The 15,796-nt window shown below is 38.6% G+C and overlaps 1 protein-coding gene across 2 annotated transcripts in view; it reads right to left on the reverse strand.

Moving 5' to 3' along the window:
• Nucleotides 1-2,012: 2,012 nt before the first annotated feature.
• The window catches only part of STYX (serine/threonine/tyrosine interacting protein), a 53,678-nt gene continuing 39,894 nt past the window's right edge, over nt 2,013-15,796 (reverse strand). For both annotated transcript variants that reach the window (XM_023222609.2, XM_023222608.2), the window contains 2 exons: nt 8,084-8,177; nt 2,013-5,968 (listed from right to left, as the gene is read on the reverse strand). In XM_023222609.2, the coding sequence (XP_023078377.1) occupies nt 5,895-5,968; nt 8,084-8,177 (168 nt within the window). In that variant the 3' untranslated portion in view covers nt 2,013-5,894. The remainder of the gene's footprint in view (nt 5,969-8,083; nt 8,178-15,796) is intronic.

Genomic DNA, 15,796 nt, shown 5'->3' on the forward strand with positions numbered 1-15,796 from the left:
GCGCCTGTAGTCCCAGCTACTTGGGAGGCTGAGGCAGGAGAATGGCGTAAACCCGGGAGGCGGAGCTTGCAGTGAGCTGAGATCCGGCCACCGCACTCCAGCCTGGGCGACAGAGCGAGACTCCGTCTCAAAAAAAAAAAAAAAAATTAGCCTAGGCCGGGCACAGTGGCTCACGCCTGTAGTTCCAGCACTTTGGGAGGCTGAGGCGGGCGGATCACAAGGTTAGAAGTTTGAGACCAGCCCGACCAACACGGTGAAACCCTGTCTCTACTAAAAAGAAAAATTAGCTGGGCATGGTGGCACGCGCCTGTAATCCCAGCTACCCAGGAGGCTGAGGTGAGAGAATCGCTTGAACCCAGGAGGCGAAGGTTGCAGTGAGCCGAGATCACGCCACTGCACTCCAGCCTGGCGACAGAGCGAGACTCTGTCTCAAAACAAAACAAAAATTATTAGCCTAGTTAAAGGTAAAACTAAATGCTTTATTACCTTTCTTACCACTGAACAATTTGAGGTAAAATCATTCACAAGGTTGGCACTTCAGTAAATCCCTTTAAATAGTGTTCCTAAGATATCTCTTAAATCTTCCCATAGGAAATAGAATTACAGGTAAGGTACACCATACAAAAATTGTGTCATTGAGGACAATGGTGATGTGTAGTTTTAGTTGAGTATGTTTATGATTTTTGAAGCCATATGGTGAGAGTAAATGTAAATATGAAAAAATGCTACATAAAACACTTCTAAAATTTTTTTTTTTTTTAAACTGCTCCTTGTGGAGCAGGACTACCCCACCGGCAGTATACCCACAATAGCCTCTTTTTTTTTTTTTGAGACAAGGTCTCACTCTGTTGCCCAGGCTGGAGTGCAGGGGCATAATCACCACACACTGCCACCTCAATCTCCTGGGCTCAAGTGATCCTTCCACCTCAGCCTCCTATGTAGCTGGGACTACAGGTGCATGCCACCACACCCAGCTAATTAAAAATTTTTTTTTTGTAGAGATGGAGTCTCTCTCTGTTACCCAGGCTGGTCTCTAACTCCTAGGCTCAAGTGATCCTCCCACCTCAGCCTCCCAAAGTGCTAGGATGACAGGTCTGAGCCACTGTACCTGGCCCACATTTTTTAAAGAGACAGTGTCCCACTCCGTCACTCAGGCTGGAGTCCAGTGGTGTGATCACAACTCACTGCATCCTCCAGTTCCTGGGTTCAAGCCATCCCTCCTGCCTCAACTTCCCCAGTAGCTGGAACTACAGGTGTGTGCCATAACACCCGGCTTTAACTTTTTCTGTGGGGTCTCACTATATTTCCCAAGCTGGTCTCAAACTCCTGGGCTCAAGTGATCCTCTGCCTCAGTCTCCAGAGTATCTGGGATTACATGTGTGGGCTACCGTGTCTGGCTGTTCACATTTTTGAGCACTATTTGCTTGTGAAAAGGTATAATGAAGTAGTTGTCATTTTTACTGTGTCTGTTTTGTATATTTTTGTTTCATCAACTAAGATGCATTGTAACATATCTGAAATCTGGATATATTATCAATGGTTTGTCATAGTTTTGTTAGCCATATATTGCCTTTTAGTGGTGCCTAAAATAATGGTGTAGTTGTGAGGTGATCTTAGATTTGATGAAGCACAGTATGCAGGTAGGCCTAATGGAGGAAGATGGTACTATAAAAGAAGTATTTTTTTTTTTCGTAATGACTGAAAGCTGTTCTATGGATGACCTACCCTTTCCTTTAAACACGATTCTCTTCACTTCCAACTCCAAACTTGCTCAACTAATCCTTAAAAATAAACTTGAGGTGGAATTTGAGGCTTGCCTGGAGTACAGACCATCATTTTTTTGTGTGTGTGTAACCACAGTGTTTTAGAGTATACTCTTAAAGTGCTTCTCAACATTCAATGTTCATCCACTCTTAACTCAGAGTAAATTTGGGTTACTTTTACCCAGTAGATAACAATCTAAGTAAAGAAGTTTTGAGGTATAAGCAGCAGTATGAATGAGCTTTTCAATATTTTGGAGGTATAATGGCACAGCAGTTTTAATACAACCACCAATCTTCACAAAATAATTTTAATACTTTGTGCCTGGGCTAGCAGCATCTTGCACTGTGACATTCCTATACAGACATAAGCATTTTATCCAAGTACAAATGTTAAAAGCAGAGTAACTTAAGCAATTGTGTATACAAAGGTATATAGACACTGTAGGTTATTTTTCTTCTTGAATCATTTTTGCTGCATAGTAAACTGCAATTACATGTCAGTATAATGTTACTGATCTATAGAATACACTTTGAACTGTGAGGTATGGCAACTCCCTATGAGAGAGAGCTAACATGTAAACCTGAATATTTTGAGTGATTTTTGTTTTAGCTGCCACAGATGGGAAAGACAAAAAAAAAAAATTCCAGCATTCGAAGACCCTAGAGACCTTACTTTTCTAATCAATAATGAAAAAAAAGGTCTTTCAGTACTTCTCACCTATTTTCTAGCATTCCCTTATTGGAGCACTGGTGAACAAAGAAAGAAAGAAAATACTGAGGTGAAGCTATGTTTGTTATGAGATTATGGATTAAATCAGTTATTAAAAAAAAAAAAATCCGCCAGGTAACTGCTCATTTACTTTACATCAAGTTGAGATCTTGAGAGAGATACATATATATCTCAACTTTATAATTCAAGATTGCAGTTAAATATTTCTAATTCACTTGAATTACCATATTAATAAGACAATTAGAAACCTTATATTTTCTTAATACGGACATGCTTAACATTTTCTGACATTACTTCTAAACTCAGATGAAGCATAAAATCTCCCCACAACTGTTCTAAAAGTTAAGTGGTTGAGCTGGTAGCAAAAGCTATCATGGTTTAACATTTCCACCATAGAGTAGATACAAGTAAACAAAGGACACTGCTGTTTCAACATCTAATAGGTAAGAAATTAACATGAACCAATTAACTGAAATTAGAATACTGCCATTCCAGGTTTGAATACTTTCAATACTCAAGTTTCATATTTTCAAAATGAACAGTAATACAGTTTCCCTATATTCTGATAACAATTTCACTATAAATTATGGGCCCAGATTACACTTTTAATGTTGGAATTGGGTGATCACTCTCCCACTTTAAATACTCTAGAAAATAAATCATGATTAAATTTATCATAGTTAACTATCACAAAACATCAGTGGTAATAAAGGAATCACAGAAATGGAATCAAATAGAATAAAGAATAGGAAGAGCTACCAGAACTACTTGAACATTAGGTAGACAGATGTAAGAAAAAACAAACTTGTAATATTCTTATATGAAAGAATAAACTTAATGGTTTGTCTGCATTAATATTGTACTCAGCCGGGCACAGTGGCTCAAGCCTATAATCCCAGCACTTTGGGAGGCCAAGGTGGGTGGATCACTTGAGGTCAGGAGTTTGAGACCAGCCTGGCCAAAATGGTGAAACCCCATCTCTACTAAAACTACAAAAATTAGCCAGGCATGGTGGCATGCGACTGTAATCCCAGCTACTCGGGAGGATGAGGCAGGAGAATCCCTTGAAACCGGGAGGTGGAGGTTGCAGTGAGCCAAGATTGCGCCACTGCAATCCAGCCTGGGTGACATTAGAGACTCTGTCTCAAAAAAAAAACAAAAAACAAAAAACAAAACAAAAAAAAATATCTATATCTCTAGAGTACTCAAGATGATGAGAGTCCCTTTTCCCAGTGTTTGTGAGAGACTAATATACAGTACTGGGCAGGCACTTTAGTGACAACATAAAAATTACAGTGGATAGAAAAAGTGGAAAATTACCAGCTACAAATTATCAATAACAAAATCTGTTCTTTTGGCCAGGTTACTAGATTGGATATATTTATATTTATGAAACAAGTTTTTAAAACCTAAACTTACTATTATGAAGATTCTTTTAAGCAGAGTTTCTGCTAAATTATCACAGATTGTTATTACACTGTAAGAGATCTTTGCTGACCTGCCCAGTAGTGATCTATATACAGGAAAGCTGTGTTATCTGGAACTTTTATCAACTGGTATTTTAGAAAACCCAATGCAAATCTTGACCCCACTAGACCATTGCACACCAAAGGACCTATTATCACAAAGCAGAATACTGGATGACAACGAGATTAACAATATGCTGTTTTCACAGTTGTAAGATAAGAGAAGGGAAGGGGAGGGAAATCAGAAGAGGAATATCACCTGGGTCAATAGGAATTAACTCTTAATTAACAATTTTAATTAATCTCTACTCTCCCACTATGCTGGATTAGAAAGCTTTTACTGTATTATCACATCATAGAAAAGCAAAGCAAGTAACTTGGTGTAATAGGTTACTTTGCATAGTACCTCTTGGTACCAAGGGAACATAAGATAAATCATTCCCATTAGTAAAGCACCTCAAGAGAGGATTGAGAAAAGTTAGATACAAAGGAGTTTTGTTTGTGCTACCCTAAAGTCATCCACTATAAAAAGTTAAAAACACTCCTCTCTTCCCTTACATACTTAAAATAGCAAAAGTGTTTTCTTAGAACTTTTATACACACAAACTAAAATATAGCCAAAAATCCATAAAGTGACTTTACTAAAGCAAATTATGGGGCAGATATGGACTAACTGAATGTCAAGAATGGATTAAAATGCTAATTTAAAATACAATAGAGTCTCCCACAAATCACCTTCCCCAAAGAAAAGCTTCTGTCTGAGCCGGAACAATCTCACAGAATCATTAAGACAACATAAAAGCGAAGAGTAAACATTCTATATTCCAAATATTTACTCATGTTTCTTCCAGTCTCATACTTTCAGTTTAAACTAATTTATGGTTTAAAAAGAAAGGAAATTACACAAAAATGTTAAGAAGTTTTCAGTGTTCTACATACTAATTTAGAGGCCATGAGGATTTAAGTTTTTTAAAAACGATGCAAGGCACTTTTCTTTTTTGGGGCTTCATTTAGAAAAAAATGGTGCTACATTGGTTTATTAGATTCTATTTAGAATCATTTTGGACAAAGGAAAAAAGGGCTGGACAACTCTGAAAAGAACAAATACAACATTTGGCTTTTACAGCCAAAAAATGCAAAAAGGAAAGTCACTTGAAAATCTGACACTATCCTTGTTTTTAAGCACTTGGTACTATAAATGAAAACATTTTCCTTTTATCATTGAAACTGTAGTTTTCTTTAATATAGAATAAACAAATTAGGAAAGTAATAAGAAAGGAAGCAATAATTAGATCACGTTAAAGTAAGGACAGCTAATGAGGGTCATGATTTAAAGATTAATAATGGAACAAGAAGTATAAAAAATAAAATGGTAATTAAGCTATTAAGTTATACTAAAAAAGAAATGTGGCAGGTTCCTGCATTTTGTTAATGTTTCTGTAAGAGGCTCCATCATAAAACTGAACTGTAAAATTATGTTAAAAATGTAATATATAGAACAGAAAAATGAATTTTTAGCAAACCTTAGCAAATTCTTTTGTTATAAATTACCCAAACTTTATAAACAATCCCCCCATACTTGCATTTTGTTTAAAGTAATAACTTTATATCATACAAATAAATTTCAAGTATGAAAAGTGCATTATTGCAATAATACCTCTTTGCAAGTCCAAAATTCTTGGTTTATAATAAAACTTGTAAAGTGTGTGTGTGTGTGTGTGTTTTCTTTTTTAAAGGAGTAAAACCATCAGTGCCATCTACTGCAGAAGTCCAACATCTTAAAATGTTGCTCAACAAGTTGCAGAGAAGTATGTCTGGAAGCAACATGTAATTGAAAAAAAAACTACTTATGTTTTTACCATTTTACATTATAATTGTCTCTTGTATTTTCTCCTTCCCAAATAGAAATTCACACTTTATAATGTTGCTCTTCAGTCAGCCATTCTGTGCAGTTGCCACTTGCATGTTTCCAAAATCATCCTCTTCTTCATGTGTTCTCTTCAAACTGCCTAAAAGTTATTGCATGAAGATTAAAAGGGCACTAAAATAAATTCATGTTAAAACGTTACAGTGAGTAAAATTTTGTTATTCATTAAGTGATCATGTATACACTATGAAAATTCCACAACTGAACTTATAGCAAAATGTAGTAAACTCCTTTGTTATCTACATTACCTAAATATTATAACTTCTTAATCTTCATGACAGATTTTCCTTCTCAAGTATTAAGTATGTCTTAGGTATTGCATATAAAATAAATAATAATTTTTGAACTAGTGTGAAAACAGACCTTTTAAAGAGATAATACACAAATGTTTCGTTACCAAGTTCATTGTTTTTCAGGCACCATAAACATGTGACTTAGGGCATAAAATTTAGGAAATTAATCTTGTATTTGTATAATTTTTTGTAGATAATCTTTTTGCTTTCATAGAGGCTGTTATGAAGAGCAGCTGAAAATAATTTTCCACTGAAGCTATGGAAGTCTAGGTTGGGAGAAAGGAAGGCATGTAGCATATAAAGAGATTTTCTTTTATCTATTCTTCACATCAGCATCTGCTAGTACAGAAATCTCCCACATAGAATCAAAGCTATCTCTATATCCCCAAAAGTCATAATCAAGAAATTAGAATCTCCATGGAGGAAAACTTTAGGGAACAGTTAAACCAGCAGAGGGTCCGCTGTGTTTTTTGCCTAACAATGGCACGACCTTAAACTTATGCCCTATAGGACTCTTACATCATGGTAATAATAATGTTAATTCAGAGGGCACATTCTAATATGAAGAATGTTTCACTATAAAATTAATAAAGATAAAAATATAGTATCAACACAATTGAATGAGAAAAAATATCCTAGCCCTTAGGCTAAACCCAGATGCTGTGATTAAGTTTCAGATGAAGTGCTGTGCTTCTATGGGAACTCCAAACGACTAGGGGTTGGAGGAAGAGTGCATTAATCATCATGTCTTCCTGAGGAGATGACATATGAACCAAGAATAGGGAGACTAAATGTGACGCATTTTAGGTGGGGAAAAGACACACACAGGAAACCCTCAGTAGTTGTTTTCTGAAATGCAGACATAAAGAGGAACAAGGAGAGAAAGAAACTGAAAAATCAGAAGGGCTTATGGCATTCTATAAACTTTTGTAGGAATGAAGCCAAAGGAGGCTTTAGCAAAGGAAAAATATCACTATTAGAAATATCTTTCATGGGAATAAGTCTGGCCACTATGTACAGAACAGACCAAATAACAAAAGTTTGGAGAGGAGGCAAACCTGGACCTGAACTAGATTAAGGTCACTATTAAAAAAAGGAAGGAATGTTAACAATACTGACAAAACAGACCCTACAGGATGTGGAAAGCAATTATTAGATAGATGTGGCAAAGGAAAGAAAAAAGTCAATTAGGAAGTTGAGCCTTGGGGATGAATATACAGTCATATCACTCACTATAGGCAGTGCAGTAGAGTGCAATGAATTCTATACTTGTGGATCAGATCACCTGTCCTCAATTTCCAGGTCAGTGCTAACTAGGTATATAAGCTGTTCTTACTGTCTTATATAACTGTTGGTTCAAAGGTTGAAGTGAATTGCAGGGTAGGAAAAACTGGAAATAAATTAAAAATACCTTGTGTGCTTTGTTAGGAGAGAAACAAAGGTGATAAACACAGGTAGCACGGTCTTGGGAAAGGAAGATTTTGAGAGCATGCCTGGATTAACTTTGAAAATAAGGGGTTTAGGGTACTTCTGAAATAGCAACAGAAGGAGGAAAGGATGGAAATATTGATGGCAAGAGAAAAACAGCTCACATTAGCCACCCTACATGCTGTATTAACCACCCTTTACTTTTAATAAGATCACCTAAGCATGTTTAGGGCCCCTTCTCCAGATTCTTCTTCTTATTTTAATCTTTACAACATGGATGTACTACTACTTAAAAGACTGAAGCTTATTACAGTACACATTTATTCATTATAAAATGAATCCTTTTGGAATTATCTGAGCTCAATAGTTAAACAAGTTTTCCAAACAATTTAAATTGTTCAGTGTAACCTGTAGCAAGTTCTCCACCTTTCATTATCTCTCTTCCCAAATTTCTCCAAAAAGAAAAAAATCCTTACCTGTGGTACCAGAATGAACAGATAATGACCGTTCTATCTGGAGTGGTGACATCATCTGTATTGTTAATTTTGCTAGGTAGATGGCTTCATATTCCTAAAAAAAAAAAAGTTAATTACCTTGAATATATATTTACATTCTTGGATACCCAAAATAGTGATTAATATATACACTTTTGGTATTCTTCATCTGTACTGAAAACTCTAGTGCCATACTGTATGAAGATAAATGGAAGTTTAAAATTCCTGTCTCATAAATTCAGAACTACTGATAACACTGATAACTATAAATCAAGTCTGGCTAATAGCTTGCGCTAGGGTACTACATGCTGAACTGCCAGTCAGTATGGCATTAGCTATAATGATCTCTGACTTCATCTGTTTAAAAAAAAACCCAAAAAACACCAAAAACCTAAATTGGCAATCTCAATAGTCCTCTGCTTCCAGTTATAAGAATAAAGGCATTTTTGTTTTTCTCTTTTCTGAAAACAAGGAAAACATTTGATGAAACTAGGAAATATCCATTACCCTGAAAATGAGAAGGAGGGGAAAAGGAATTGATTACCAGCTAGGTCAGGAGAGCGGTTACCTTTACGGAGGGAGAAACAGATTTGTGTTTGAGAAGGGGCATGAAAAAGGCTTTTGGCGTCCTGGTAAACATTCTGTTTCTGTACTTGGGCAATAGTTACATGGATGTTTATTTACATTTTATGCATTTTCTATATGTGTATTATAATTGCACAATAAAATTTTCAAAAAATAGAACCATACTAAGCTAGGCATAGCAGATAACTCCTCTGTGGGCCAGAATAGGCACAGTTCATAGCTCGCTAAAAAAGGTGACCTAAAATAAAACCAACAAGCCCTTGCATGGTATTACAAAGTCAGGAAATATGAGTGGCCTATGGGAGAAGGTGGGACATATTAAGGAAAATGTGAACATGTATACCTGCCGTTTTTTGCAAGCAGCAGGCTGTAAGTATGGTAAGGAGGAAGAGAAATTTGGTTGTATGTAGCCAAGCATCAGTTGATCCTGGATAGCTAAAAGTAAAGGCTAAATCAGCAATTCTAGCCTGGATATACATGAGAATCACCTGAGGCACTTTATTTTATTTTTTTTTTTTTTTGAGACGGAGTCTCGCTCTGTCACCCAGGCTGGAGTGCTGTGGCCGGATCTCAGCTCACTGCAAGCTCCGCCTCCCAGGTTCACGCCATTCTCCTGCCTCAGCCTCCCAGGTAGCTGGGACTACAGGCGCCGCCACCTCGCCCGGCTAGTTTTTTGTATTTTTTAGTAGAGACGGGGTTTCACCGTGTTAGCCAGGATGGTCTCGATCTCCTGACCTCGTGATCCGCCCGTCTCGGCCTCCCAAAGTGCTGGGATTACAGGCTTGAGCCACCGCGCCCGGCCACCTGAGGCACTTTAAAACCTACATACCTAGGCCCCCCACCCTCACAGATTTTCATTTCATTGGCTTGGGTAAGGATTCCCCAGGTGATTCTAACATACATCAGTGTTTATCAATTTAAACAAAATAAACCTGTGATATAAGCTGATCTGCTTCTTACTGATTTATGCCACCAAAGGAACCTGGGAAAATTCAAGCTGTCTGCCTTCCCCAACCACTCCTCTGGCCCCTTTCCCACAATTTTATTCTTGGGTAAATAGCTGATCTAAGACGAATACCTCCAGTTCAAAGATGTCTAATAATCAAAAAGGAACCAGTGTTAGGTCTTACTCAAAGATTTTACAAGGAAAAAACCAAAAAAACAGAAAAGCAAGAGTATAACCAAATGTCATAAAGAAAATGCCATAAAACTTATACCATGAAGATGAAAATTATGAACAAATTAATCAAAGAAATGGCAGTTACGGGATTGAATGTTTGCATTCCTCTGAAAATTCCTATGTTGAAGTCCAAACACTTAATGTGGGGACTTCAGCAGGTAATTAAGTTGGGATGAGGTCATGAGGACTGGCCCTAGGATGAAATGAGTATCCTTCTAAGAACTATGCTCCCACCTCAAACCACTAACACTTACTCCTCTACCTCAAATGCTTTTCCCCAAATATGTGCATTTCTTCAGGTCTTTGCTCAAAATACCACTTTTCAGTAAGCCCATTTCTGACCACCCTTCTAAAAACGCAATTCTTGTCCCACCCTCCTTACATGGCCTTATTTTTCTTGGATCCATTACTTCTGACCTACTACATTTTGTTTGCTGTCTGATTCTCCCACTAAATAAGTTTCATGAGGTCAAGGATTATTGTCTGTTTTGTTCTCTGCTTTACTGTCAGTGCCTAATTAAAACAATGCCAAATAAATACTTAATGAAACAATGCAGCATGGGACATGGAAAACAACGTGAGAAAAATCAAGTGGAAAAAAAAAGAACAAAACTGAAAATAATTACAGAGAAAATAGCAAGTAACAAAGAAAAAAGGGAACATAAACTATACCGGGGTAAGGCGTACACTAAAAAGAAACAGAAACAGAACAACTAAAAGGGCAAATACACAATAGAAGACAACTTTCCTGATATAAGGGAAGGCTTGAATTTGCAAGTGGTAAGAGCACACTATGACTCAGAAAAAACTGATGTAGAGCAATCATCAAGATACATCCTGGCAGAATGTAGTGGCTCATGCCTGTAATCCCAGCACTTTGTGAGGCCAAGGTGGGAGGATCACTTGAGTCCAGGAGTTTGAGACCAGCCTGGACAATATGGCAAAACCCTATCTCTACCAAAAATAATTTAAAAAACTAAGCCAGGTGTGTGGCCTCACACCTGTAATTCCAGCACTCTGGGAGGCCGAGGCAGGCAGATAACCTGAGGTCAGGAGTTCCAGACCAGCCTGACCAACATGGTGAACCCCTGTCTCTCTACAAAAAATATAAAAATTAGCTGAGTTTGGTGGCACATGTCTGTAATCCCAGCAACTCAGGAGACTGAGGCAGAAGAATCGCTTGAACCCAGGAGGCAGAGGTTGCAGTGAGCCAAGATTGCACCATTGCACTCCAGCTTGGGCAACAGAGTGAGACTTCGTCTCAAACAACAACAACAAACAAAAAACTTAGCTAGGTGTGGTAGTGTGTACCCGTGGTCCCAGCTACTCAGGAAGCTAGGGTGGGAAGATCGCTTGAGCCCAGGAGGTCAAGGCTACGGTGAACCATGATCGCACCACTGCACTGTAGCCTGGGTGACAGTGCAAAACCCCTCTCAAAAAACAAAAACACAAAAAACCAGGATACACCTTGATAAAGCATCTTATGGTCATCTAGACGAGGGGTCCCCACCCCTAGACTGCAGACCCCAGAATCGGTCCATCGCCTGTCAGGAACCGGGCCACACAGCAGGAGGTGAGTAGCACTCCAGGGAGCATTACCACCTGAGCACCGCCTCCTGTCAGATCAAGAGCAGCATTAGAGTCTCACAGGAGTGCAAACCCTATGGTAAACCTATCCCTCCCTATGGTATGCGAGGGGATCTAGGTTGCACACTCTTTAACTAATGCCTGATGATCTGAGGTAGAACAGTTTTGTCCTGAAACCATCTCCCCCACCACCCCATCTGCAGAAAAACTGTCTTCCATGAAACTGGTCCTTGGTGAGAAAAAGGTTGCAGACTGCTGATCTAGACAACCTTCTCCTCACACAAATCAATTCACCTAAGGGGGGAATCTTAAAATTGGTCTGCCTTCAAACTATACTAAAACAATATTTAGGCCAGGCGCAGTGGCTCATGCCTATAATACCAACACTTTGGGAGGCCAAGGCGGGCAGATCACCTGAGGTCGGGAGTTTGAGACCAGCCTGGCTAACATGGTAAAACCCCATCTCTACTAAAAATATAAAATTAGCTGGGTGTGGTGGCATGTGCCTGTAATCCCAGCTACGCAGGAGGCTGAGGCAGGAGAATTACTTGAACTCGGGAGGCGGAGGTTGCAGTGAGCCGCGACTGCGCCACTGCACTCCAGCCTGGGCGACAGAGTGAGACTCCATCTCCAAAAAAACAAAAAAACAAATAATATTTAATATCAGATCTGTGTACAAAATCACTAGGAAAAAGTATTAAATAAAAATTTTATATCTAGCCACTGTCATTCAAATATAAGGGCAAAAGAAAAATATTTTCCAATATGCAAAGGGATAGTTTCCATGGGAATATAGTTTCCATGAACTATCCTTAAAAATAATACTCAAAGTCCAAGAGTTTAATAAAGACTCTGGGACAGGTAATAGGATTGGCTGAATCTTATTGAAATATAGGATTAAGGGCTGGGCACTGTGGCTCACGCCTGTAATTCCAGCACTTCGGAGGCCGAGGCGGGTGGATCACATGATCTCAGCAATTCGAGACCATCCTGACCAACACGGCGAAACCCCGTCTCTATCAAAAATACAAAAATTAGCTGGATGTGGTGACATATGCCTGTAATCCCAGCTACTCGGGAGGCTGACGTGTGTGAATCACTCAAACCCAGGAGGCAAAGGTTGCAGTGAGCCGAGATCACACCACTGTACTCCAGCCTGGGCAGTAGAGTGAGACTTATCTCAAAAAAAAAAAAAAGGAAAAGTAAATAAATAAAACCTTAAAAATTATGTAACAAACATAAACACATCAAAAACTTTTAAACTATAAAAGGAAATTTAAAAAAAAGGATCCTTTTAAAACATAAAGCATAATATGAAATAATGTAAGATTGTACCTGTCATTTTCAGTAAATGAAAGTGGGTTAAATTCACCTATTAGAAAAGAGATGATACCAGATTTAATAGCAAAACTCAATCCTAGACTATATTAAGGAAAAGCATCTAAAATCAAGTGTTTAGAAACAGAGCACCAAATCATGAATGAACTTCCATTCACAATTGCTTCAAAGAGAATAAAATACCAAGGAATCCAACTTACAAGGGAAGTAAAGGACCTCTTCAAGAACTACAAACCACTGCTCAGTGAAATAAAAGAGGACACAAACAAATGGAAGAACATACCATGCTCATGGATAGGAAGAATCAATATTGTGAAAATGGACATACTGCCCAAAGTAATTTATAGATGCAATGCCAGCCCCATCAAGCTACCAATGAGTTTCTTCACAGAATTGGAAAAAACTGCTTTAAAGTTCATATGGAACCAAAAAAGACCCCGCATTGCCAAGACAACCCTAAGTCAAAAGAACAAAGCTGGAGGCACCACGCTACCTGACTTCAAACTATACTACAAAAGGCTATAGTAACCAAAACAGCATGGTACTGGTACTAAAACAGAGATACAGACCAATGGAACAGAACAGAGCCCTCAGAAATAATACCACACATCTACAGCCATCTGATCTTTGACAAACCTGACAAAAACAAGAAATAGGGAAAGGATTCCCTATTTTATAAATGGTGCTGGGAAAACTGGCTAGTCATAAGTAGAAAGCTGAAACTGGATCCTTTCCTTACTCCTTATACGAAAATTAATTCAAGATGGATTAGAGACTTAAATGTTAGACGTAAAACCATAAAAACCCTAGAAGAAAACCTAGGGAATACCATTCAGGACATAGGCATGGGCAAGGACTTCATGTCTAAAACACCAAAAACGACGGCAACAAAAGCCAAAATTGACAAATGGGATCTAATTAAACTAAAGAGCTTCTGCACAGCAAAAGAAACTACCATCAGAGTCAACAGGCAACCTACAAACTGGAGAAAATTTTTGCAATCTGCTCATCTGACAAAGGGCTAATATCCAGAACCTATGAAGAACTCAATCAAATTTACAAGAAAAAAATAACCCCATCAAAAAGTGGGCAAAGGATATGAACAGACATTTCTCAAAAGAAGACAAACATACAGCCAACAGACACATGAAAAAATGCTCGTCATCACTGGCCATCAGAGAAATGCAAATCAAAACCACAATGAGATACCATCTCACACCAGTTAGAATGGTAATCATTAAAAGGTCAGGAAACAACAGGTGCTGGAGAGGAAGTGGAGAAATAGGAATACTTTTACACTGTTGGTGGGACTGTAAACTAGTTCAACCATTATGGAAAACAGTATGGCAATTCCTCAAGGATCTAGAACTAGAAGTACCATATGACCTAGCCATCCCATTACTGGGTATATACCCAAAGGATTATAAATCATGCTGCTATAAAGACACATGCACATGTATGTTCATTGCGGAACTATTCACAATAGCAAAGACTTGGAATCAACCCAAATGTCCATCAGGGACAGACTGGATTAAGAAAATGTGGCACATATACACCATGGAATACTATGCAGCAATAAAAAAGGATGAGTTCGTGTCCTTTGTAGGGACACGGATGCAGCTGGAAACCATCATTCTCAGCAAACTATCGCAAGAACAGAAAACCAAACACCGCATGTTCTCACTCGTAGGTGGGAACTGAACAATGAGATCACTTGCACTCGGGAAGCAGAACATCACACACCAGGGCCTATTATGGGGAGGGGGGACGGGGAGGGATTGCATTGGGAGTTATACCTGATGTAAATGACGAGTTGATGGGTGCAGCACACCAACATGGCACAAGTATACATATGTAACAAGCCTGCACGTTATGCACATGTACCCTAGAACTTAAAGTATAATAATAATAATAATAATAATAAAAAGAAAGCTTGAAGGCAAAGGAATGGGAAAACTCAAAAGGCAAATGCAAGCAAACAGAAAGAGTAGGATTTACAATATTAAACCAGGTTAATTGCAAGGTAAAGTAACTGAAATCTGTCCGGGCGCAGTGGCTTACACCTGTAATCCCAGCACTTTGGGAAGCCAAGGTGGGCGGATCGTGTCAGGAGTTCAAGACCAGCCTGGCCAACATGTTTTGTGAAACCCTGTCTCTACTAAAAACACAAAAATTAGCCGGGCTTGGTGATGCACGCCTGTAATCCCAGCTATTTGGGATGCTGAGGCAGAAGAATCGCTTGAACCTAGGAGGCAGAGGTTGCAGTGAGCCGAGATTGCACCACTGCACTCCAGCCTGGGCAACAGAGAAAGACTCTATCTAAAAAAAAACAAACAAAAAAACCCCAAAAAAACCCTGAAATTTAAATAGGGTACAACTAAAATAAAAACCTAACTTGAATTTTTATGTACCAAATAGTAAGTACAGAAAACAAACTTGCAAAACCAAAAAAGCGGAAAGAAAAAGTAAACATAAAAATAAGGAAAAAATAAAAATATAGTAATAGATTCCAGTTCACTGATTTCAGCCCAAGACAGATCAAGTGGACAAACACATTTAACTTTACCCCCTGAAAACAGAATACATCTTCTTTTCAAATGCCCATAAAATTCATGACAACAACTACATATTAAACCACAAAGAAAACATCAAAAACAATGTACTAAAAAACATTCTCTGATTATAATAAAACTAAATATGAACAAAATTAAAAATTTTGAGGCCGGGCGCGGTGGCTCAAGCCTGTAATCCCAGCACTTAGGGAGGCCGAGACGGGTGGATCACGAGGTCAGGAGATCGAGACCATCCTGGCTAACACGGTGAAACCCCGTCTCGACTAAAAATACAAAAAACTAGCCGGGCGAGGTGGCGGGCGCCTGTAGTCCCAGCTACTCGGGAGGCTGAGGCAGGAGAATGGCGTAAACCCGGGAGGCGGAGCTTGCAGTGAGCTGAGATCCGGCCACTGCACTCCAGCCTGGGCGACAGAGCGAGACTCCGTCTCAAAA

Source organism: Piliocolobus tephrosceles, chromosome 6 (assembly GCF_002776525.5).
Source record: "Piliocolobus tephrosceles isolate RC106 chromosome 6, ASM277652v3, whole genome shotgun sequence".
Lineage (NCBI taxonomy): Eukaryota > Metazoa > Chordata > Mammalia > Primates > Cercopithecidae > Piliocolobus > Piliocolobus tephrosceles.